The sequence below is a fragment of the Rhineura floridana genome, chromosome 4 (assembly GCF_030035675.1).
Source record: "Rhineura floridana isolate rRhiFlo1 chromosome 4, rRhiFlo1.hap2, whole genome shotgun sequence".
In the NCBI taxonomy this organism is placed as follows: domain Eukaryota; kingdom Metazoa; phylum Chordata; class Lepidosauria; order Squamata; family Rhineuridae; genus Rhineura; species Rhineura floridana.
In genome coordinates, this window is record NC_084483.1 from 121691017 (window position 1) to 121717876 (window position 26860).

The window sequence follows — 26860 nt, forward strand, 5'->3', positions numbered from 1 at the left end:
GCATCTCTGATCCTGTGCTAGTTCAGATGTTGATGACTAGACCCGACACAAATACTCCAGTCATCCCTGACAACTGGCCATGCTGGCAGTGGATGATGGGGTTGTAATTTAATGTTTGGGGACCTAAGGTTGGGGAAGGCTGCTGTACAGAATACTGGGTCAGAAAGAATTTTCAGCTGTCACAAAGATGTTCTGTTGAAGTAAAAACAAATCAATTTCGTTATTGAAGAAACTTTTCAGCTTAACTGTGTAACCTTCAGTAGAGTTAACTTAATTGACATATAGATACAGTATGAGAAGTCAAGTAATGACAATAAATCCATATTCATTTGTTAGACAACAGTAATACATAACTGCTAGATGTACCGTAAGTACTGTATATTCCGGCGTATAAGACGACTTTTTAACCCTGGAAAATCTTCTCCAAAGTCGGGGGTCGTCTTATACGCCGGGTGTTGTCTTATTAGGGTTGCCATATTGCCCGGATAGCCAGGTTTTACCCGGATTCTAAGCATGCCACCCGGCGCCCGGTTAGCCCCTTAGGTGGCCCGGATTCTCAGCTTTCATTTAAAAAAAAAATTAAGTTTCTAGGTGGTGCGGTTCTCGAGATATATATAAAAACGTCAGGCACCCCCCCCCGGTTAAATCTTTTTTTAAACTACTGTATAGCACTTCGTAGCTTTAATCCCTCCCGTTCAGGATTTCAGCCAATCAGTGAAGTGTTTGTTTGGTGGCATTGTCTGCAAAACCTCATTGCGAGGGCAGAAAATGGTGGTTTCCCCTCCTGTTTATATGAAAATCTCATAAATTGGGTAGGTATATACATTTCAGTTTTTCCCCCTGTTGTGTGTAGGAGTCAGATCCTGGGCAGTGTTTTGAAAACCTTCCCAATAGTTGCTTTTGGGGGTAAAAACAGTGCTAATCCCATATGTCCAGAGTAAATCCTATTGAATTCAGTAGGAATTACTTTTGAGTAGACATGATTATGAATGTGCTGAAAATCAATGGGACTTTGGAGTGAATGTAAAAAAGAATTGTGTTTGTGTTCTCTTTCTGCCCCCCCCCCCGAAGTCCTATTTTAAAGCAAGTAGGCAGGGCTTACTTAGGTATTGCAGTTTTTATTCTGTAGGAAACTAATACTGATTTTTAAAAAACTAATACTGATTTTTCTGCAATGACCAATTGGTTTGACAATAAACTATTATATGGGCTGTATGTATTTATACATCTGCAGTGTGTGCGTGTGTGTATGGAGTCTTTCCAACACCCCTGTGAGGTAGGGTTGGAAACCAAGGCAGCTCACAACAAGAAATAAAGCCATTTAAAATCCAATAACCATAAAAACAAGTATAAACAGTTGCAAAACAGTGTAAAGTGGCATGATTCGGAATTTTGGGTTGTGTGAATGAAGTTGCTTATCACTTGAGGTTGCATTTCTGTCCCTGTTTGAGTAAGCCCCATTGAATACGCTAGGACTTGCTTCTGAATAAATAAATTTAGGATTGCACTATAAATATCTTTACAGTTTGTGTAAATAATAAATATATTTGATAGTTATGCTTATATAAATATTTCTTCATTTATCATATTTTTGGTTTTTGGTTAGGAATCCTGACTGGTTGTGAGATGCTTAGTTTTTTGCCTTATAGGAATCTTGTTGTGGTTGGTATGGTATTACATTTAGGAAAGTGTTACTGCCTTCTGTATTTTTTTTTTCCTATTTGCATTTCACTTATCTTTAACCTCACTCCGTTACAGCCATAGAAGCAACAGCAGCATATGCAAGATAATTAACTCCCATTAGTGATAAGAACAAGAATTTATAATTATTATTTCAATTAAAACAAGAGGCTTATCAATAGTTTGAAGAGGACCAGATATTTAATTTCTTTCTGAGCCCAGGACTGGGTCTTTCATGATGCCCGGTGTGTGTGTGTGGGGGGGGGGAGCAGGAGAGTAGTCGATAAGACAGACATCCTGGCATTGATAATCGAATTAGCAAGGTATGTGTGGGGTTGTTGTACACTTCCAGGCTCAGTTTCATTTTGAGTATGGAGGTGGAACCTGTGTAGATGTGGTTATCAAAGGGAGAAGAAATTTTGAGTTAAGCAAAGCTCTGCTTTTATAAAATCTAAGAAACATACAGTACTTTGAATGTCTGAGTGCCTGCACCAGTGGAATACTGGAAGAACTTGTAAAACTTGCTGCAACAGTATTTAGAACTGAGTATGTGGTGTGAAAGACTCCTTTTCCTAACATTTTGGCTTGTTTTTCTCTGATTGTGTATTTTTATTGTTTTTACTATATTTGTAAGCTGTGCTGAGCTCTGTTTTTAACAGCAAAAGGGCAGGATATAAATTCTCTTATTCAATCAATAAATACTCCATAGTGTTGGAAACTAAAGTCTAGGCATTTAATGTTGCTTTAAAAAAAAAGATTTCTCACATCTTTCCCCAGTTTTTGGTGGTAATTCCTAGGCACAAAAACAAAACAACTGGACAATCCAAATATTAATGTTTATAAGTTTATAAGTGACAGTTTTCCTGCAAAGTACCTGCATGTCATAAGCAGGGGTAGTCTTATATGGCGAGTATATCCCAAACTCTATATTTTAACTGGAAAAGTTGGGGGTCGTCTTATACGCCCAGTCGTCTTATACGCCAGAATATACGGTACTTGTTTTACCTTTTTGGGAAAATGAACCCTTTGTACCAAATAGAATTATTTACTTAGAATCATAGAATAGTAGACTTGGAAGGGGCCTATAAGGCGAGCCCAACTCCTTGCTCAATGCAGGCATTCATATTAAAGCATACCCAACAGGTGGTTGTGCAGCTGCCTCTTGAATGCCTCCAGGGTTAGAATACTTGTTACACGGCATTTACCAAAGAGTAAGTGTTCTCTACAGTCATCTAGCTGAGCATATATGCCCTTGTAATTTTTCTAGTGCAAAGACTCCAGTCCAGATAAGTGTGGAACTAGCTTCACAGTGTCCAGTAGGACATTGTAATGTATTTACAAACAGCAGACCTTCCTCCCCTGACAGGAAACTGCTCTTGAATGGCAGGTAGGCTTGTAGTTCAAATTCCAGAAGGGTAAACATTAGTCTTTTGCGGCAAAACCAACAAAGTCTAGTAGCATTTTCAAAGGTTAACAAATTTATTTTGGCACAAAATAACACTTCACAGAACTGATGAAGTGAAGTATAGTCCATCATAATGCTTACATCATAATGCATTTGTTAGTTTTTAAGGTGCCACATTTTTTTGGTTTTGCTGTTCAGAGTGTGTGCACAGGGGTGGGGGGTGGGAAGACACCTAAATTTTTCATTGGCATGTGCAAATGCAAGTGTGCCAATATAACGGTTTGGATTGTAGTTGTAGAGTTCTGCTATTATTAGGCAAGCCTTTCCAAATGCTATGATTTACACAAGTGGGCAGCATAGCCGCTACTAAACTATCTAGGCCAGCGGGTGAGGGTCCTAAATTGTGGTCCACAGACCATTGGCTACATTCAGGTAGTCTGCAGCATGCCTGTAAAATACAGCATCTAGCACAGCACGTTACAAAGATGGAAAAATAAGCAGTCTGCCAAGACTCAGCAATTTTAAAGTAGTCCATGGGGGGGGGAAGTTTGGGAACTACTGACCTAGGCAATTTTATCTCCACTAGTGCTTCTAGGGGAATCCCTCTTTCTCATGACTTAATGCTACATATATTTTCATGCATGTTTTCCCTTTGGAGGCTACACTGATATGCACATGTTTTACGATATTAGATTGTTGCCTGCCAGCCAAGTAGGCGGTATGGGAATAGAGATATATTGCCACTAGCGCTGGAGCAGGGCCAGCAATGTATTGGTGTTAACAATAGAAATTATTTTAATTAGTTGTGTTGTGTGCACCATTTCTTGTACTACATAGTAAATTACTTTGGAAACTCAGGGAAATTTCAGAAGCAATTCAACAAGGCATGGAAGGCTGCTGTTCAAATAGAAGCCCTGGTGGTCAGTACCAATCTTTGGGATTGCCTGAAGAAGTCTGCATTTGTGGCCCTCTTTCTTTCTTTTTCTTTTCTTAGGTTGTACTTCAAGCCCAGGGCCAACAACTAATGTTAAGGTTAATAATTTACAAATGATCTTCAGCTTATGTTAGTAAATGATTTAAATGCAGATTAAGACTAATACAGTAGGGCCCCGCTCATACGGTGGGTTACGTTCCAGACCCCTACCTAAAAGTGAAACCCACCGAAAAGTGGAACTCCTTCAATAAAATGGCGCCCAATGCCCGAAAAACACGGTAAAAGCGGAACAAGTGCCATATGCCTTACTGTTCTCCGCTCTGAATTCTAAATTTTTTGAACTAGAGCGGAATATAAATCCATTAAATAAATAAATAAATAAATATGAGTGGGGCCTTACTCTTATTTTAGCCGCCGTATTAGTAGAACGGCGAAAAGCGAGGCCCTACTGTACCCTGAACTATGTCCACACCATTTTTTAAATTATGTTTGAGAGGTTCCCCCTCCCTTCCTTTGGTGGGAAAAAAGACCTAACATTGAAATTTATTATCTTAGAAAACTACATATGATAAATTGTTCTTAAAGTCTTTCTCAGGATCTAGAGATGCTGATCTCTCTGCATTAGCTTGTAGGAGCACTAGTCCCAGCCTGTTTCAGAATGATATCTTTGACTGCTCTATGCTGAAAAACTTACAATTTATTTTTTGTCATTCAATTTTGGAGTTTCAGCTGTAGTAATTTGGTCCAAAGAATTAGCTGCAGGCCATTTAAAAAAAACATCAGACACTGATTACTGTCTTCTCAGTATTGTTTAGAGCAGTGGTTCCCAACGTGGGGGCCGGGACCCCCAGGGGGCCTGCGAAGTAATCCAGAGGGGGCCGTGAACAGTAAAGAAATGAATGGTTTATTAATTTTTTTAAAAAAGTCTTCACTCCTACACTGTCTGCTTTCCACTGCCGCTGCAGATGACACCTCCCCCTTGCTCCAAACAAGAGGGGAGGCCTTTTGCTGAGGCGCCAGAGCGTCTTTCAGGCGCACTAAGGGCAGGTATCTGCCTATAAAATACATGGCAGATGCCAAAGGAGGCTGAGGGTGGAGCTACCAGGAAGAAGAGGGGGATTACTATCACTGGTTCCCGTCTCCTTGCACTGCCGCTACTGACAGCGCCCTTACTTAGAATAAGAGGAGGGGGCTTTTTGTGAAGCAAAAAGAAGCAAGGCTGCACAGAAAGGCTGCTTTCCCCCTTCCTTCCTGGCAGCCAGCCTGCCTCCCTGGGGGGGAGGGGGTCATGAATTTTTTTCAGCTTATAAAGGGGGTCCCGTGCTCATAAAGGTTGGGAACCACTGCCTTAGAGCAATATATTTTTTGAAAAGAAAACAATACTGCAACTGCCACTGTGATATATTTTCTAAATTACCTAAATGATGTGGGAACTAATGAGTTGCTTTTGTAACCCTTGGAGATGATACATCATAGATGCATGAAGCATTTTTGGTGGGTGATGCCTTCAGGGTTTTTTTTTCTGTTTTACATGGTATTTATCCCCTGCCGTTCGTGTGTTTCTCTTAAGAATACTCTATAGCGAAGGTTTGTTCTGTGGTTACAGATCATGGTTAAGGAGAAGAGACCACAACTATGATCCTGGGCTTGTACAATGCACTAAGCCAGTAGTTCCCAACCTGTATGAGTTGGGACCCCCTTTGTAACCTCAAAAATGTTTGCGACCCTCACATGCTAATTGTAATTTTAGTCTTAATTGAAAAAAATACATTATGAAACATTAAATAATGTCACTTTTTATTCATCACAAAAACAAGTATGATGATGATATTTATTACTTGTCCTTCTCCAGAAGGTCCCAGGGCAAGTTACAGCAACATAAACAACTTTTAACAAATTTTGAAGGAAATGAAAGGAAGGAGATAAAAGTAAACCACCTAGAGTGGTGAACAGAGTCTGGCTGATGCCAGGGCATTTGGATTCTGATTTTAGGTGTTCCACCTGTATACAATGATGCCTGCTCTTCAGCATTTGGCTTGGGAAGTTCCATATGACAATAATAATAATAGTTATGTCTAACAGACAGAATGTCAACAGGTGAAGTTTTCCCCATAATTGGATTTCCATACTAAGAAGAGCTTAATTTAATTTTGGTTTAATTTCTGCTTGCCATGCAGCTGTTCAGGGCACAAAAACCCTGCTCTCCCCCAATGCCAACCCTAAGCCATTCAAAGAACTCAAGTTAAAAGCAAAAACAACAAAACTTGGGCAACTTAACATATTTTAAAATATTTAAAATGAACATATACAGCTGTATAGAAACACACTCAAAGCTTTGATGAACACCAACAAAAATACACTGAGCATGTGCAATTTCACATTTTAAAAACTTGCTTTACCCATCTCTTTTTTTCTCACTTACTGCCTTGTGTCAGCCACTAACTCTCAGCCTAACCTACCTCATATGGCACTTGCTCCATTGAATTCTGCAGGGCTTACTTCTAAGTAGACCTGGTTAGGATTGCAGCCTAATTTCTTGTATTATAAACATATTTTTTTACTTCCTTTAACCAGAATGATGCATCTTTGTACTTAAAGCCCCATGTCCCCCCCCCCAAGTAGTACAGTTTCAAAGCTTAACAAAATCTTAGTCTGGTTTGATTACTGCAATTTGATTTACCTGGGAGTAAGCCCCATTAAATACGAAGAACGTCTGAGTACTGTAAGTTAACTATATAGTGAATTTTTAATGAGTGCCCAGGAGTGTATTTGTGGGGGTGCTCTGGGACTCTGTCCCGTTACTTTTTTGGCAGGCAGACCCCACCTGGGGTCCCTCTGTCTTCACTGCCAGAGCCAATCATTTTGATCAATCTTTCCTTCCTGCTGCTCACAACAGAGGGGGAGAGAGAGATGCTGGAGCTTAAATAAGCCCAGCTGGCCCCTTCTTGATGCACTTGCTGAAGCGCTGTGCTGCTCAGCTGTCTGTGTGGTGAGAACTGTTTGTGCCAGCTGGAAGGAAGGAAGGGGAGGTGGAAGTGGCTGCATGCACATGCAGTTCAGCCTTGCAAGTTGGTAGTGCACCAGTCATTAATTATTTTTTTAAATTAATAAATAATTGTTCTCTTGACTCTTTGTGGTCCTCCTGGGATAACTTTGTGGACCTCAGGTTGGGAACCACTGCACTAAGCCAAACTTTCACTTAGCTGCACTGTGGTAAAAGGACCAGGGAGTAACCAAGCAGATGTGAGCATATTCGTGCAGTCCTGGTAAGCTGTAGCTTGGCTTACCATGACATGCGAATGATGTCACTATTACTTTATTAAACAATTTGCAGAAACTGGAAATATTTGAGAGGTTTTCCCACTCCTTGCATCCACAAGGCTGGTTGGTTTACTGACTTTTTATCCTGCCTTTGTTGGTTAAAATCCCAGGGTGGTTTACAAAATGCAATGAAGTCAGTACATTTAATTTAAAAGATCGATTTTATAACCTCCATTACTTTAAAACAACATTCAAACCTTTACAGCAGAAGAAGGCGGTATCAGTACATCTGGCTTGGATCATCCTAAAATGGCATTGAAAACTTGGTAATGAGAGTGATAGACCTTCATGGGGAGGGAATTCCACAGGTGGAGTGTCACCACTGAGAAGGCCCTGCCACATATCATCACACAATCGTTGGCGGGATCATGAGCAGGGCCTCCCCAGCAGATCAAACCCTGGGTCAGCAGCTTGAGAGAGAAAGATTTATTCAAATCTTTGGGCCCCAAGTAATTTAGGGCTACTTATTAAGATCAAAAACTTGAATTGGGCTGATTGATCAATTCTCTGCTTTGGATAGGGTCATACTCCCCCTGTAAGAGCAGTTTCGCAGTCTAGGGGTGCTCCCAGACCCAGCTTTGTTGCTAGAGGCCCAGGTGATCACGGTGCCTTTCACCAGCTTTGGCTGGCAAGACTGCTGTGGCCGTTTCTGGGCTGGGATAGCCTGACCACTGTCATTCATGTGCTCCAGGGTGGATTACTGCAGTGTGCTCTATGTGGGGCTGCCCCTGAGGTTGGTCCAGAAGCTGCAGCTGGTGCAAAATGCGGTAGTTTGACTGTTCTCTGTGGCAGGATATTGTCAACATGTTTACCCCTCTGCTGAAAGAATTCTATTGCCAGCCAATTAACTATCAGGTATAAAGCCCTGTGGCACTTGGGACCAGGATACCTGAAAAATGATCTTGTGTAAGCTACTACCAGGAGGAAAGGTGAGATATAAATCTAATAAAAAAGTAAATAATAAATAAATAAATAAATAATAAAAGAGGTATTTCCTAATCTGACGTATAACTGCAGCCATATAGAATCCTAAAATGTCACTGGCTATTAACAACTCAGTAACCATATAAGGAAATGTATGTTCAAACTCCTCTTTTGTAAGGCATAATTAATTGTTCTTGTTTGTAAGTGCCCTTGGAGTATGTATATTTGCTGATAAACTAATTTGCAGTACAATCCTATACATATTTAGTCAGATGTAAATTCCACTGTGTTCAGTGGAACTTACTCCCAGGTATGCATGCATGGGATTGCCACTGTAGTTCTTGAGGACGATATGTATAACCCAATTATTTTTATGGGAAAAGAGATAACTTTGCCCTCTTGCTGAGAATTAGCAACCAGTGTGGGAGCTGTTCACTATGGCTGTAATGGCAAAAAAAGGGTCATGGGAAGAAATTTATGACATTTTCTGAATTCTAGAAATGACTACTCCTCTATCCAAATCCCTTGGCAAAAAAAAGTAAAGGCTTCTAGAAATTAAGTTGTAGCATTGAGTCGCTCTATAGATCATCAGTCTGAACACTCAGCGTATATTCTATATTTCTTCTCTGCATGAAAGTGCAGTGCTGTCAAAACCAGCCAGTTTGTTGACTTCACAGTGAAACATATAGGGCAGATCCCTGAACCTGAACTAACATTTGCAAGAATGGATTCTGAGGAACTGAGACAAATAGTGGTAACGAGAGAGGAAGTTCTAGGCTTAATAGACAGTATAAAAACTGACAAATCACCGGGCCCGGATGGCATCCACCTGAGAGTTCTGCTAACTAAAATATGTAACTTGTTCCTCAGGTCCTCCTCTGTGCCTGAGGACTGGAAAGTGGCAAATGTAACGCCAATCTTCAAAAAGGGATCCAGAGTGGATCCCGGAAATTACAGGCCAGATAGCTTAACTTCTGTCCCTGGAAAACTGGTAGAAAGTATTATTAAAGCTAGATTAACTAAGCACATAGAAGAAGAAGCCTTGCTGAAGCAGAGCCAGCATGGCTTCTGCAAGGGAAAGTCCTGTCTCAGTAACCTACTAGAATTCTTTGAGAGTGTCAACAAGCATACAGATAGAGGTGATCCAGTGGACATAGTGTACTTAGACTTTCAAAAAGCTTTTGACAAGGTACCTCACCAAAGACTTCTGAGGAAGCTTAGCAGTCATGGAATAAGAGGAGAGGTTCTCTTGTGGATAAGGAATTGGTTAAGAAGCAGAAAGCAGAGAGTAGGAATAAATGGGCAGTTCTCCCAGTTCTACTGCTGTAGAAAGTGGAGTCCCTCAAGGATCGGTATTGGGACCTGTACTTTTCAACTTGTTCATTAATGACCTAGAATTAGGAGTGAGCAGTGAAGTGGCCAAGTTTGCTGATGACACTAAATTGTTCAGGGTTATTAAAACAAAAAGGGATTGCGAAGAGCTCCAAAAAGACCTCTCCAAACTGAGTGAATGGGCGGAAAAATGGCAAATGCAATTCAATATAAACAAGTGTAAAATTATACATATTGGAGCAAAAAATCTTAATTTCACATATACGCTCATGGGGTCTGAACTGGCGGTGACCGACCAGGAGAGAGACCTCGGGGTTGTAGTGGACAGCACGATGAAAATGTCGACCCAGTGTGCGGCAGCTGTGAAAATAGCAAATTCCATGCTAGGGATAATTAGGAAAGGTATTGAAAATAAAACAGCCGATATCATAATGCCGTTGTATAAATCTATGGTGCGGCCGCATTTGGAATACTGTGTACAGTTCTGGTCGCCTCATCTCAAAAAGGATATTATAGAGTTGGAAATGGTTCAGAAGAGGGCAACCAGCACGATCAAGGGGATGGAGCGACTCCCTTACGAGGAAAGGTTGCAGCATTTGGGGCTTTTTAGTTTAGAGAAAAGGCGGGTCAGAGGAGACAAGATAGAAGTGTATGAAATTATGCATGGCATTGAGAAAGTGGATAGAGAAAAGTTTTTCTCCCTCTCTCATAATACTAGAACTCGTGGACATTCAAAGAAGCTGAATGTTGGAAGATTCAGGACAGTCAAAAGGAAGTACTTCTTTACTCAGCGCATAGTTAAACTATGGAATTTGCTCCCATAAGACGCAGTAATGGCCACCAGCTGGATGCTTTAAAAGAAGATTAGCGAAATTCATGGAGGACAGGGCTATCAATGGCTACTAGCCATGATGGCTGTGCTGTGCCACCCTAGTCAGAGGCAGCATGCTTCTGAAGACCAGTTGCCGGAAGCCTCAGGAGGGGAGAGTGTTCTTGCACTCGGGTCCTGCTTGCGGGCTTCCCCCAGGCACCTGGTTGGCCACTGTGAGAACAGGATGCTGAACTAGATGGGCCACTGGCCTGATCCAGCAGGCTGTTCTTATGAGAATAGTTTTCTCTACCATAGAGTCTATATGGTAGGAATATAATATATATATGTACACTTGAGGCCCATTCTCAGCAGTAAGCAATCAGAACTGTTTAATTATACAGACAGTCTAAGTTTATGGTGGGGGGTGCATATTATGTGTTTGATGTATTTGGTATCTAAACTTCTATTGGCTTTGGTAATTATAAAACTTAAGAAATTTATAATATTTTAAAATGTATTTTCTTAATGTTATCTTCAAGACTTAATCCATCTTCTTTGGATTTGAATGGATTTCTGAATGGGGTATTGGTGATAACTGCATGTGTGAATTGGCTGTTGTGATTAGTCATCTGATGATTTATCAAGCATCATAGCATATCATCAAAATATTGGAGTTGAGGTAATGAGCTGTATCACATGAGATCCCAGGGTATCCTCTGAAAGCATATGAGGCTGCTGCCTTGCTGAAGTAAGCAGGTCTCATGCCTGGATGGGCGATCTTTTGTGAATTGCATGCAGTTATCTTGGGTTTCATGATGGAAAATAGGCAGGATATAAACGAAACAAATAAATACATGTGCTACAGCATAAACTGAAGGTGTGAATTTACCCTCTGTGAAATCAAATTTATAGCTGAAGCAAATTAAATTGCTGCCATCTCACCTTCAGAATGTTTCCATTTAAAAAGTGTTGAGCACATCAGTCTAGTTATGATGACTTGTAGGTTTGGGTACATTTGCTTGATTGACTGTCCTGATTTTTATATGAAACATTTTTTTCTGTTCTAGAAGTACTGAATGAATAGCTTTTGTGGCAGTCCAAGTCATCTCTTTTTCTAAGTCTCCAGCTACTGTGATTTTAGAACTTTATGAACAGACTGTAATCTGGGTAACACAATGCTGCTTGTTTTTTCCAGGCAAAATAATATTATAATATAAGCAGCTGACTTCCTCTGTTTTGGCACAGACCAATATGGGCTGAAATGCCTAGGGCACTAAATCCTGTTGATTAAGGTTTTTAATGGCACTTTCTCTTTTGAACATGGCTTATTTTCCTTTTATACTTATTTATTTATTGCATTTATATCCTACGTTTTCTCCAAGGAGCTCAATATGTCTTCCCCACCTCATTTAATCACCATAACAATCTTAGGAAGTAGGTTAGGCTGAAAAGCAGCAACTGGCCCAAGGTAATCCAGTGAGCTTCATGGCTGAGCGGGGATTTGAACCCTGGTCTCCCAGGTCCTAGTCCAACACTCTAACCACTACACCACACTGGCTGTCAGATATGCAGCAATATTTCAATGTCAACTTGAGTACAGCAAGTGAATGTTGTCCTTGACAAAATGACCAAGAGTATTAAAACTGCATCTGTACTCCTAAAATTTAGGTTTTGACTGAAGCTTGCAAAGATCAAGTGAGAAATCTTTATGGATGGAGTGTAACATGCTTGTTCGTGTATTTGCTTTTTGTAACTTTTTTCTTCTGTATATAGTCTTTTCAAACAGCTTCCTGAAATAGGATGTGATTTAACTTCTTCAGTTTCCTCTTCTCCCACCTTTGTCTAAGTTATTATTATTGTTGTAATATTATTGTACTGTAACTTACGGCAGATTCCAGATAAAAACACATATAATTAAAAACATACAAAGTCTACATTAAAATAAAATTAAACTATTTCCAATATTCTCTCAATTCTCTCCTGTTATGTATCTTATTATTAGATAATTTGGAGTCCTAGAATAAGCACTGCTAGAACTATGCTGTTGCTTAATTTTACACTTAGTTCTAAATAAACTTATGTTATGACAAAGTTTGCAAACCCTTTCTCTAATTACATTGATAGTAGCTTGATGTTTCTTCTATACATATTAGTGAACTAAATCTAGCCCCACACATTAGGCTCCAAAATAAAAATTATTTGCACAGCAGCTTGATAAGCGGGCCCATTTCTGAAACTGATCTTGAATCCCTGATCTTGTACTCAATGTTCAAATGTGCAGTCATATTGTATCATGTTCAAGTTTGGAAATAGCCTCTGAACTGTTCTGTCATCACTTAGAAGCTGAATGCTGCTGCTTTTTTAGCCCGAAAGTGAATAAAAACTTTTTTTCCCTTCATAACCCTATTCCTCCAAAACGCCATCTCTGTGAATCTGCTGAAGCAGCTACTAAACAGCAGGATGCATAAGAACTTATACCTTACGGGTGATATCTAAATAAATCATTCTCATAGTAGGCCCATTGAAATCAGTTGGTCTACTCTGAGTATGACTAATATTGATTAGGGATAGTCAGTGTGATATACTGCAGATATTGTAGACTAGAACTTCCATCAGCCATGACCAGGAATTATAGTAGTTCTAGTCCAAAACATCTGGAAGGCATTACATTGGCTTCCTCTGCTATAGATGCAGATGTATTTGCTTGGAAGCAGAGATTATAAAAAAACACCCTTCTGCTTATTGCTGAAAATAAATAGCCCACGTTCCTTGAGCTTCAGTTTCAACTGGATTAAGTTCAAATATGCATTCTGTTTAAAGATCTGTTCTGTTTCTTCAAATGAAAAATCTGAGGCCGGATTCATATGTTAACCTGGGTGATGTGGTACTACCAAAAACCTGTTTTCATTTGATCAAGCTCTGTGCATGTCTCATAAGTAGAGTCTGGATCATTTGGGTACTGTTCACACTAGTACTGCACCTCTGTTATCCACTGGATATAGGTGATCCATATCATGTTGTGACATAGCTGGAAGCAGGTTTTGGCAGCTATCATACTGTCTTGTGTTGCAAATAAACAGAGACTGGAACTTTATGGTTCACAGTACAAATTACTAGATATTTGCCACAAGCGTCTGCAGATTGCTCGAGGGGAAAAAAAGGAGTTGCAGGGGATGAGGTGGGGGAATCCACAGAAAAGTTCAGAACATCTCATATAGTATAGTCAGTCCATTTATTGTCCACTCTGACTGGCAGCAACTGTTCAGGGTCTTGGACAGAGGTCTTTCCCAGCCCTGCCTGAAATCCTTTCAACTAGAGATGCTAGGAACTGAACCTAGAACTACAGTATCTCCATTCTATGCATATGCTCTACCAGGAGAATGCCTAAATGAATTAGGGAATGATAGCAATTCTGAAGGATTCAACTGCGTATGTAAACGCGTGTGTGAATGCAATTTCATGATGGAGAGAGTAGCGGGGGGGAATAACAGGGATGAACATTTATGAGTATGCACCACAGTGAATACATTTGTGATTGACTGTCCAAGAATATCAGTATTGAATACAATATCCAGTTTTTATATCTTTGAGAATTGATGAATGGAGAGAGGAGGAGGTGAAGAGAGAACTCTCACTTTGTTCTTCCCGCCATCAAACTATGATGGGTTTTGTAAGTTCTAATTTGTTGTGTCCTAATTGTCAAAATGAGGATTAAGCATAACAAAATTTGGTCCAGAGGCTGTAGCCATGATTAATCTGTGTAAACATCTGGGAAGTATATGTCATGTGGTTGTGATTGATAGTTTCTTTTTGACCCCAAACTAGTTTATCTCAACGAACAGATTTAGAAGTCTTTTCCACATGTTACCCATTTCCTGTTACACCAAATTATTGACCTACAGACTAAACAGTATACTGGGATTTCAAATACATGCAAACTATTCTTCTAGATATTATCATTTTCTCATCTTCTCCTTAGGGGGATGACAAGTTGTGACAGAAATGGAATATTCTGATAAGAAGAATCTCCTATTGTAATTTAGCAGATAATCCATGGTTCCTGGACAGTATCTGAACTTTGGTGTATAGATTGATATGACTGCTTGCTGGATAAAATAGTGTGCTTTCCCCCAAAATCCACTCGAAAATGCCAAAATAATTGTGACAACCAAAGTATTTCCCTTAGTGTGAAATGGTCATAGTATAGGGATGGTACTATGACATTTTTCTAGTACCTGGCACAAATTTGTCTTGGTGTTTTAAAAATAACTTTGTTGTTGTATTGGCTAAATTTGTTCTTTTTCTAATATAAATTAATGGATGTGAAATTATAATCATATGAAGGATTAAAGCTACCTTAATTGGGCTTCCCCAAGTTCTCTTTGAGTCAGTTGAGGCTTCTAAAATAACAAAAACCCAAATATCTTAAATGATTCTTTCCTGTTCCTGCTTCTGGGTGCACTATTAAATTAGTTTACTGGCATGTTTTATATTTGCAGGTTTGTGGATTCAGATTATGATCTTATTCTTCTGAAATTATACAATTTAGCTCTGCAAATAGCAACAGTATTCACTGTGAACAAATGATTTTCTATAAAATATTTGTAGCCAGGTTCAGTAAGTCTTTAGAAATTAACAATCTGATAGTTGTAATTGGTTGCAGAAATAGGCAGACTGCTGTCAAATCACCAGCATCAAAGAGAACTTATTTGTTCTTGTGCTCAGTGAAAACTAGTAAAAACAAATTTTTCTAGGTTTCCTTTTCTTTAATGGACGACTTTAGATTTGTGAGATCCATGTACACCTAGCAATATACAGTCCTGCTGCTTTTGACATCGTCTTGATGCAGGGGTAACATCTTAATCACAGTTAAGAGACTGGAAGTATATTGCATCACGCTCATTCTCTTCTCCTGTATCCCACACAAATTCACCTCTCGTTTCCCTTTTCAGCGTTAACCATGGTGTAGAACATGGGTGACTAGTCTGTGGCCCTGCAGATGCTGCTTCTCTACCACTCCTCAGCCAGCATGGCCAATGACCAAGGATGATTAAGAGAGTTGTATTTCAGCAGCATCTGGAGGGCTGTAGGATAGTAACCCCTAGTGTAGAACTAAATCAGGACTAATGCTAATTAAACCATGTTTGAAACCAGGGTTTGCAACTGGTTTGCTAACACTGATCACAGAAGACATGGCACAGAATTACACCACTGAATACTGGAAAGGGAAGGGAGGGAGTACTTTTTATGAGCCAGTAGGATGCTTCCTTTCTTGTAACTATGGTTGTTATCTGTGATAATATGTAGCAAGAGCAATTAGGAGCTACAATGCAAGGTCTGAGCAAGTTATATCAATGAGATTAAACGGGAAACCTATCAATATAACCATCATCCAAGTCTATGCTCCAATGGCAAACACAGAAGAAGAGGAATTGGAGAGATTTTACGTAGAAGTACAGGAAGAAATTGATCACACACCAAAACAACATGTGCTGATAATCATGGGAGATTGGAATGCAAAAGTAGGGAAGAGAGAAGAATTAGGAATTGTGGGGAAATGGGGCCTAGGAAATGAAGCAGGAGAAAGACTTTTATTGAATTCTGTGAAGCCAATAATTTGTTTCTTGCAAACACATTTTTTGAACAACCGGAAAGACGACTGTACACGTGGACATCACCAAATGGTCAATATAGGAATCAAATTGGTTATATAATTGGTAGCAGAAGATGGAGAACTTCCATATTTTCTGTGAAAACAAGACCAGGAACAGACTGCAGTATAGATCATGAACTGGTCGTATCAAAAATCAGAGTAAAGCTAAAGAAGCTAAAGAAATGATGAAATTTTAAAAGGGGTAGGCCTAGAAGTAGGCATTGTGAGAGCAGGGGCACAGGATATAAATTCAGAAGAGCAAAATTACCACAGGCCAAACCACAAGTGCCAAAGACACTTGAAGAGAGACACTGCTTACAAGTGCCTGTACGCTAATGCTAGGAGCCTCCGAACCAAGATGGGAGAACTGGAGTGCTTGGTCTTAGAGGAGAGCATTGATATAGTGAGCATAACGGAGACCTGGTGGAATGGAGAAAACCAGTGGGATACGGTTATCCCTGGATATAAACTATATCGGAAGGACAGGGAAGGACGTATTGGTGGCGGAGTCGCTCTATACGTGAAAGAAGGCATTGAATCCAGCAAGCTCAAAACCCCAAAAGAGGCAGACTCCTCCACAGAATCGTTGTGGGTGGTGATACCATGCCCCAGGAGGGACTTAATACTGGGAACGATCTATCGTCCCCCTGATCAAAATGCTCAGGGAGACCTTGAGATGAGATATGAAATTGAGGAAGCATCCAAACTAGGAAATGTGGTAGTAATGGGTGACTTCAACTTCCCGGACATAGACTGGCCGCATATGTGTTCCAGTCATGACAAAGAAGCAAAGTTTCTAGATATTCTAAATGATGATTCCCTAGACCAGTTGGTCATGGAACCAACCAGAGGGACAGCAACCCTGGACTTAATCCTCAGTGGGGACCGGGACCTGGTGCGAGATGTGTTGTTGAACCGATTGGGAGCAGTGACCACAGTGCTATTAAATTAAACATACATGTAAATGGCCAATTGCCAAGAAAATCCAACACGGTCACATTTGACTTCAGAAGAGGAAACTTCACAAAAATGAGGGGATTGGTAAAAAGAAAGCTGAAAAACAAAGTCCTGAGGGTCACATCACTCGAAAATGCTTGGAAGTTGTTTAAAAACACTATATTAGAAGCTCAACTGGATTGCATACCGCAGATCAGAAAAGGTACCGCCAGGGCCAAGAAGATGCCGGCATGGTTAACGAGCAAAGTCAAGGAAGCTCTTAGAGGCAAAAAGTCTTCCTTCAGAAAATGGAAGTCTTGTCCGAATGAAGAAAATAAAAAAGAACACAAACTCTGGCAAAAGAAATGCAAGAAGACAATAAGGGATGCTAAAAAAGAATTTGAGGAGCACATTGCTAAGAACATAAAAACCAACAACAAAAAATTCTATAAATACATTCAAAGCAGGAGACCATCTAGGGAGGCGATTGGACCCTTGGATGATAAGAGAGTCAAAGGTGTACTAAAGAACGATAAGGAGATTGCAGAGAAGCTAAATGAATTCTTTGCATCTGTCTTCACAGTGGAAGATATAGGGCAGATCCCTGAACCTGAACTAACATTTGCAGGAAGGGATTCTGAGGAACTGAGACAAATAGTGGTAATGAGAGAGGAAGTTCTAGGCTTAATGGACACTATAAAAACTGACAAATCACCGGGCCCGGATGGCATCGACCCGAGAGTTCTCAAAGAACAATCTCAATGGCAATTTTATTAATGTTTTATAATTGTACTATATATATATTTTTTTTTCCATACTTGCTCATATTTTAATTGTGATTTTATTTGTTGTACACCGCCCTGAGAGCTTTCTGCTATAGGGCGGTCTAGAAATGTAATTAAATAAATAAATAAATAAATAAATTCAAATGTGAAATTGCTGATCTGCTAACTAAAATATGTAACTTGTCCCTCGGGTCCTCCTCCGTGCCTGAGGACTGGAAAGTGGCAAATGTAACGCCAATCTTCAAAAAGGGATCCAGAGGGGATCCCGGAAATTACAGGCCAGTTAGCTTAACTTCTGTCCCTGGAAAACTGGTAAAAAGTATTATTAAAGCTAGATTAACTAAGCACATAGAAGAACAAGCCTTGCTGAAGCAGAGCCAGCATGGCTTCTGCAAGGGAAAGTCCTGTCTCAGTAACCTATTAGAATTCTTTGAGAGTGTCAACAAGCATATAGATAGAGGTGATCCAGTGGACATAGTGTACTTAGACTTTCAAAAAGCGTTTGACAAGGTACCTCACCAAAGACTTCTGAGGAAGCTTAGCAGTCATGGAATAAGAGGAGAGGTCCTCTTGTGGATAAGGAATTGGTTAAGAAGCAGAAAGCAGAGAGTAGGAATAAACGGACAGTTCTCCCAATGGAGGGCTGTAGAAAGTGGAGTCCGTCAAGGATCGGTATTGGGACCTGTACTTTTCAACTTGTTCATTAATGACCTAGAATTAGGAGTGAGCAGTGAAGTGGCCAAGTTTGCTGACGACACTAAATTGTTCAGGGTTGTTAAAACAAAAAGGGATTGCGAAGAGCTCCAAAAAGATATCTCCAAACTGAGTGAATGGGCGGAAAAATGGCAAATGCAATTCAATATAAACAAGTGTAAAATTATGCATATTGGAGCAAAAAATCTGAATTTCACATATACGCTCGTGGGGTCTGAACTGGCGGTGACCGACCAGGAGAGAGACCTCGGGGTTGTAGTGGACAGCACGATGAAAATGTCGACCCAGTGTGCGGCAGCTGTGAAAAAGGCAAATTCCATGCTAGGGATAATTAGGAAAGGTATTGAAAATAAAACAGCCGATATCATAATGCCGTTGTATAAATCTATGGTGCGGCCGCATTTGGAATACTGTGTACAGTTCTGGTCGCCTCATCTCAAAAAGGATATTATAGAGTTGGAAAAGGTTCAGAAGAGGGCAACCAGAATGATCAAGGGGATGGAGTGACTCCCTTACGAGGAAAGGTTGCAGCATTTGGGGCTTTTTAGTTTAGAGAAAAGGCGGGTCAGAGGAGACATTATAGAAGTGTATAAAATTATGCATGGCATTGAGAAAGTGGATAGAGAAAAGTTCTTCTCCCTCTCTCATAATACTAGAACTCGTGGACATTCAAGGAAGCTGAATGTTGGAAGATTCAGGACAAACAAAAGGAAGTACTTCTTTACTCAGCGCATAGTTAAACTATGGAATTTGCTCCCACAAGATGCAGTAATGGCCACCAGCTTGGACGGCTTTAAAAGAGGATTGGACAAATTCATGGAGGACAGGGCTGTCAGTGGCTACTAGCCGTGATGGCTGTGCTGTGCCACCCTAGTCAGAGGCAGCATGCTTCTGAAGACCAGTTGCCGGAAGCCTCAGGAGGGGAGAGTGTTCTTGCACTCGGGTCCTGCTTGCGGGCTTCCCCCAGGCACCTGGTTGGCCACTGTGAGAACAGGATGCTGGACTAGATGGGCCACTGGCCTGATCCAGCAGGCTCTTCTTATGTTCTTATGTTCTTAAGACCAACAAAGGAATCATAATGCGAAAATACAATTTAAATAACACCCCAGAAGCATATAAAGATCAAATTTGGAACAGATTTGAGGCTTTAACCTTAGTTGACAGAGAACCAGAAGAACTATGGAGTGAAGTCAGAGACGTTATCAGGGAAGAATGCAAAAAGACAATATCTCTAGTTAAAAAGAGAGAAAGACCTTGATGGATGACTGAAGAAACTCTTCAAATGGTTAAAAAGAGAAGGAAAGGAAAAGCAAGAGGAGATAGAAACACTGTCAGAACCCTAAATGCAACAAAACAGCGACTAGTGCGTAGGGACAACAAGAACTATTACTGTATAGAAATAGAAGAGGACAACAAAAAGGGAAGAAAAAGAGCCCTATTCCAAAAGATTAGAGAAATGAGAGGGAAATTTAAACCAAGAGTAGGGAAGTTGAATAAACACACTGACTGACTGAGATGAAATAAAAGGAAGATGGAAGCAATACACTGAAAAACTCTATAAAAGAGATGCCAGGATAACAGTTTCATTCACGGAGGAACCGTATGATGAAGAACCAGAAATTTTAAAATGCGAGGTAGGAGCTGCTCTTAAAATACTTGGAAGAAACAAATCACCAGGAATAGATGGCATACCAATAGAGTTGCTATAAGCTACTGAGACTGAATCTGTCCAAATTTTGACAAAAATCTGTCAAGAAAGATGCAAAACTAAACAATGGCCCACAGACTGGAAGCGTTCCGTTTACATCCCAATTCCAAAGAAAGGGGATCCCAGGGAATGCAGTAATTATCAAACTATTGCCTTAATATCCCATGCAAGTAAAATAATGCTCAAGATTCAACAACAAAGACTCTTACCATATATGGAGTGAGAAATGCCAGACGTCCAAGCTGGATTTTGAAAGGGAAGAGGCACCAGAGATCATATCGCAAACATACATTGGATAATGGAACGGAGCAAGGAATTTCAGAAGATCACCCTGTGCTTTATAGATTACAGCAAAGCCTTTGACTGTGTAGATCATGAAAAACTATGGAATGCTTTAAAAGCAATGGGGGTGCCACAGCATCTGATTGTCCTGATGCGCAACCTATACTCTGGGCAAGAGGCTACTGTAAGGACAGAATATGAAGAAACCGATTGGTTCCCAATCAGAAAGGGTGAGAGATGGGTTATTTTATCACCCTATTTATTTAATCTATACGCAGAATATATAATATGGAAAGCAGGATTGGACCAAGATGAAGGAGGTGTGAAAACTGGAGGGAGAAATATCAATAATTTAAGATATGCAGATGATACCATACTACTAGCAGAAACCAGTAATGATTTGAAACGAATGCTGATGAAAGTTCAAGAGGAAAGCACAAAAGCAGGACTACAGCTGAATGTCAAAAAGACTAAAGTAATGACAACAGAATTTTTATGTAACTTTATAGTTGACAATGAGGACATTGAACTTGTCAAGGATTATCAATACCTTGGTACAGTCATTAACCGAAAAGGAGAGAATAGTCAAGAAATCAGACAAAGGCTAGGACTGGGGAGGGCAGCTGTGAGAAGTAGAAAAGGTCCTCAAATGCAAAGATGTATCACTGAACGCTAAGGTCAGGATCATTCAGACCATGATATTTCTGATCTCTATGTATGGATGTGAATGCTGGACAGTGAAAAAAGTGGATAAGAGAAAAATCAACTCATTTGAAATGTCGTGTTGGAGGATTGCTTCGCGGATACCATGGACTGTGAAAAAGACAAATAATTGGGTGTTGGAACATATTTAACCAGAACTCTCACTAGAAGCTAAAACGATGAAACTGAGGTTATCATACTTTGGACACATAATGAAAAGACCTGATTCATTAGAAAAGATAATAATGCTGGGAAAAACAGAAGAGAATGGAAAAAGAGGAAGGCAAACAAGAGATGGATTGATTCCATCAAGGAAGCTACAGACCTGAACTTACAAGATCTGAACAGGGTGGTTCACGACAGATGCTCTTGGAGGTCACTGATTCATTGGGTCGCCATAAGTCGTAGTCGACTTGGAAGCACATAACAGGCATTCTTTATTTTCCATATTTGTTGTGCAACTACATCTGACCGAGTGGGCTTAAATCCTCAACAGCTTATTCCATAATAAATCTGTTAGACTTTAATTCTTTGGCTTTTCTTTGAGAGACTGTGATGGCTGTCCTTCTGGAAACATTTAAGTTTCAAAGCCAAAGTGGCCAGGAACTCTACAGGAAACTGGGAACTACATTGCATTTAAACCGTGTGTGTGTGTGTGTGTATGTGTGTAGACAGAACATTAAAAGATATGCTGTTTATAAAAGTCCTTATATATCTTCTGTTATCAATACCCTCTACCTTTCATTTTTGCATATAACATCATACTAGTGACTCACTTTAAACAAAAACAAAAAACTATAAATGATGAAGTCATAAATAATCATTGACCTCTTTATTTTTTATGAGCATGTTTATGTAATTATCTTTTTTTTTTTACAATAATTTTTATTCAAATTTTCATAAAACATACAAAACAAAATCATAAAACATTCAAAGACAAAAAACAAAACAAAACAAAAATGATTAAGCAAAAAAATAAAATATTGACTTCCCATTTGTCACAGATCAAATCAGTTATAGGTCTACAATATATAACAATCCTGTCTCTTAAATTATATTATAAAATCACTTTCCTCCAGTAGTTATCTTAATTAATCATCAAATCTCATAAACATTACTTTATTCTTTCCACAAAAAGTCAAAGAGAGGTTTCAATTCTTTAAGAAATATATCTATCAATTTTTCTCCAAATAAACATGTCGATTAATCCATCTCATCAAAATCTGTTAGGTCCAATAATTTCAATAGCCATTATTCCATTATCCCTATTAATTTCATCTTCCATCTTCAATAGTCCTGTTAAGTCCAGTAATTTCAGTGTCCAATCTTCCATTATCAGTATTCCATAATAATCTTGCTGTCATAGCCATAGTCATATAATAAGAGTCTGATGGGAATTTCCTCTATCCCAAATATTTTCTTGCCATCCATTCTGAATAAGTTGCTGAAGTACTGTTGTAAAGTCATATCTCTGTTCTTCTTTTTTACAAAATGCACTGGCTCATCTCTTGAGAGTTTTTCCATTGTCACATGGCTGCAGTTAATTCCATAGATTTTCACTATATCAAACTCCATCACGTCATTCCAGTCCAGAAGATTATCCAAGCCATTGATAACTTTATCTCTAATATCTTCATTAATTTCTTCAGAGATAACGTTAAATTCCAAACAGTAGATTTTATTTCTAATATCCATAAACTCCAGATCTTTTTCCAATTCCACATTTGTTCCAATCTCCAGGGCTTGTATCTTCCCTTTATTTTTTCTTTTCTCATCTCTGATCTCATTCTCCTCTCTCACAGGATCCCCTATTTCTTTAAGCTCCTGCGTCATTTTGCTCAGTTCAATTTTCAGCTCCTTACTGCCCTGTCGCAGGGTTTGTTTCGTTATCTCAATCTCATCCATTATTTTCTAAAACATAATTACTTCCAGATTCTCAGCCACTTTCTTGATTGCCATTTTTAAAACCACGAAAACAAAGCAAAACAGAAGTAAAGAAGAACCACTTCTTATTTTAGCAACAATTGGGTTAATATTCCAGGCTTGATGACATCACAGTATAAACAGAGCAGCCTGCCTTATCTCTCTATGTTCAAGAATACAAAACAAATTTGGTTCCCAGCATCAAAACAGTTAGTGGCGTCGTGAAGAAGCAGATTCGTCGAAATAAAATAGACCAAAAAGAGAATAGTCCCAGACAATATAACATTCCTCGGAATAGAAATCCCTCTTCTGTTTATATCTTTAGAATGCACTTCCAGGACAGCTTTTTGGAACAGAAACAGAGATAAGCTGTTAATTTCGTGAATAACAGAGAAGAGTTATAGCTCACCCAGGAGTACTTCAAAGCCGATCAATCTGACAAATCTCCTTTTGCTGCAGCAATTTAAACCAAGTAAGAAAAATAATAGAAAGAAGGGTGCTTGCCTGTTAGTCGGTTTTCTCTTTGAAGAAAAGATAAACGTATCACATTAAACAGATAGAGCAAAAGTTTGGAAGTCCGTCCGGCATTGTTGGCTGGACCTTTTCTCATAAATTAATGAAATCCAGTCCTCCCAACAAAAACAGGCTTTTGAGGTTGATCTCTACGTTTCTCCCTGCCCGGGAGAAATTTCATCAGTCAAAAAAAAAATGTTCTGACTGATTTATATCTGAATAAGCTTCTTTTGAGGCGGGAGCCCGTCTCAAAAGCAGGCACAAGCGAAGTCACCCTTCCCGGAAGTCCGTTTATGTAATTATCTTATTTAAGTCAATTATTGTTGAGGTTGTATACAGCATATTGTATGTCGCATAACATTTTCAATAATAATAATTCTGGTGTTGCATTTTCAGCAAATGTTATCGAACTGCAGGGAAGCACATTATATTCTTTTCTCTGGGTACTGCAGAATGATCAGAACTAGGCTGTGCGTTCTCTAATTTCGTCTGCTGCTTCTTTCAGTGCAAGGAGAAGTGAATGGCTGGCTCAGGAGATCCTGTGTTAACACAGGAGTTCACTGAGGGCTAGAAAGTAATATGGGATAATCTCTCCTTGGGTACCATCCAAAACGATCGCAATGATGATTAATATAATCTGAACAGACTCTCAGAAATTGTGCTAAAATATATATTCTCAAACAAAATGGGAACTCTAGTTTTGTGCTTCATGGGTTGATGAGCTCTCCAAGTTGGTTAGCTGAAATGCCCTTTTAAAACATTTTATTTATACACATGAACACTGTAAGCAGCATTTCTGGTTATATTGAGATGTGACTGAAACTTGCATTTGAGCAAAGTATGTGATCTGCAGGAGTTGTCTCCCCGCCCCCAATTTCCCCACAAGACCATTTATAGTACTTACATCAACTGCTATGTAACCAAGTAGTAACTCTTAATCTTTTCATTTTTCTCTATTTTGCAGTTGTCCATATTTATCAGTTCAAATTACACCTGCTATTCCTGCAGTAGGAGCAATTTTATTCTTTTTTGTGATGGGGACCTTGCTACGTACTAGCTTCAGTGATCCTGGAGTCCTGCCTCGTGCGACGCCAGATGAAGCAGCAGATCTGGAAAAACAAATAGGTAACACAGAAGGTCTGTTGTCCTGTTATCCTCTCCCTCTCTCCCTCTCCCTCTCTGTGTATATTGAGTGGCAGCATCACCTTCTTGTTTTTGTTTTAAAGGAATTACATTTTTTCAGTCCTAGGGCAATGATAAGTGGAATGGTCCGTGTTCTGGAGTTTAAAAAACGTATTGATTTGTAAAATATTGTCAGTTCATACAAAAAACATAGTGGTGTACCACAATATATACAATAAAATATAAAACACCACAAAAATGAAAAAAAATCAACATTAATGACTGGCTGATAGAAAATTTAAATAGTTACATAGGCCTGTCTACATAAAAAGGTCTTCAAGAGGTGCCTGAAGATCAGAAGTGAAGTTGCCTGTTGAATCTGTGCTGGAAGAGTGTCCCACAGCATGGTACAGGCATTCTGCTGTAGCCAGTGTGTGTGTGGTATTATTAATCACTTTTTTCAAAAATGAACTTACTAAAACAAATGTTGAAAACAAATGTAAAACAAGGATAAAGCAACCTAAAATACACCAGTAACACATATATAAAAAGATCGAACTTAACGCCATCCCACTAACAATAAGCAGAAAACTAAGTTCTAGAGGCTTGGATAAATAAGAATGTTTTTGCCTTGCACCTAAAATCAGATAGTGATGGTGCCAGGCATGCCGCTCTGGGGAGAGCATTCCAAAAATGTGGAGCCACCGTTGACCAGCATTCTCATGTCACCACCCTCTGCACTTCCGTCAGAGAGCACATAGAGAAGGGCCTCAGATGATGAACATCAGGTCCAGGTTGGTTGTTTTAATGAATGTAAATCATGCGTTTACACACCACAATTAACCATCTTAGAAGTGTGTGTGGAAGTATACCAAATTACTGCTTGTGCTTGTGTTCAGACTATTCAGATTACTCATTCTCCAAGTGCATACAGCTGCCATGGTGCCCATGAAGGTCTTCATTAGCCCCACCAGGCAAAAGTCCCATACTCTGAGCTTCATTTTTTAAAATGCAAGTCTACAGCCCTCCTAAGTCAGTTAAGCAGCAAAAAGTGCAGGTACCCTTCTAAGCAATTTCTGTGAAATGAGCCAGCCTGGTTGCTCCCACCTGCCAGTATATTTAGCTAATGAGTGAAGTCTGAGCTGTGATGGGTAAGTGAGCTGATTGGACACCAGGCAGTAGGAATCCCCAGTGTCCTAAAGAGCTGAAGTTTCCCCCTCCCCTTGAGTTCACTTTTCCTGCTTCTGTCTTATTTTCTAGCAGTCCTTGGAATCTCCATAGTTTGCTCTTTCCATGGTAAGTGTGAGGTTGTCTGGGAGGGGGGAGAGAGAAGCAACAATGACTGTACTCTCTGTAATTCTGTGTTATGTCATGCCCTCTCTGTGGCAGTCATGTTGTGTTATGCCACACCCCCATGGCAAGCATTTTGTGACTCAGGCCAACAACATTCTCAAAATTCAAAAATGTGCTCACTTGTCCAGCAAGGCTGACAACCCCTGGCATAGAGTCTCTGGCCAAGAACAGAGTAGTTATATGAATTCTGTTTCGGGAGGCACAGGCATACAGCAATATGGTTTTAAACTTCCCTGGCTTTTCAGGTTGTAGGTTTGTTATGCTCCTACATCTGCATGTATTACATTGTCAGAGTTGTCAGATATTCCTTCCACCATCTGGTGAGAAGCTTGCAAAGTGTGTTACCTTTATTGGCCTGTGATTTGTGGCTTGTAATATCGATACCCATATTACTGTAATTATTTATTTATTTATATGTATACATACACACACACACACCGCGTTTTAGCCAAAGGCCCTCAAGGCAGCTTACAAAAAACACAAATATAAAAATACAATATAAAATACATCAATAAAACAATACAATTTACAAAAGTTAAATAACTGCTCTTAGGCTAACAATGTAAAATGCATGACACATGAGGGAAAAGGGACAGGGAAGAACAAGGAAAAAAGCATGCTCAGGCACCAGTTCTCAAATTACAGTTCTTATCATGACCAGCTGGAATGGAAACAGTAGCCTGATAGCATAGTGGCTACTGGAGAGGGCAAGGGCAGCTAGTCGCTCAGCAGAGGCAATGAAACAGTTCACGGATGGATCAG

General features: G+C 39.6%; 1 protein-coding gene across 12 annotated transcripts in view; it reads left to right on the forward strand.

The window, feature by feature from the left end:
* Positions 1 to 26860, forward strand: part of ZDHHC14 (zinc finger DHHC-type palmitoyltransferase 14) — a 126214-nt gene that overhangs the window by 23069 nt on the left and 76285 nt on the right. For 10 of the 12 annotated variants that reach the window (XM_061624236.1, XM_061624243.1, XM_061624241.1 and 7 more), the window contains one exon: positions 24588 to 24760. In XM_061624236.1, coding sequence (XP_061480220.1) covers positions 24588 to 24760 — 173 coding nt within the window. The remainder of the gene's footprint in view (positions 1 to 24587; positions 24761 to 26860) is intronic. The other 2 variants (XM_061624233.1, XM_061624235.1) reach the window with 1 other exon arrangement.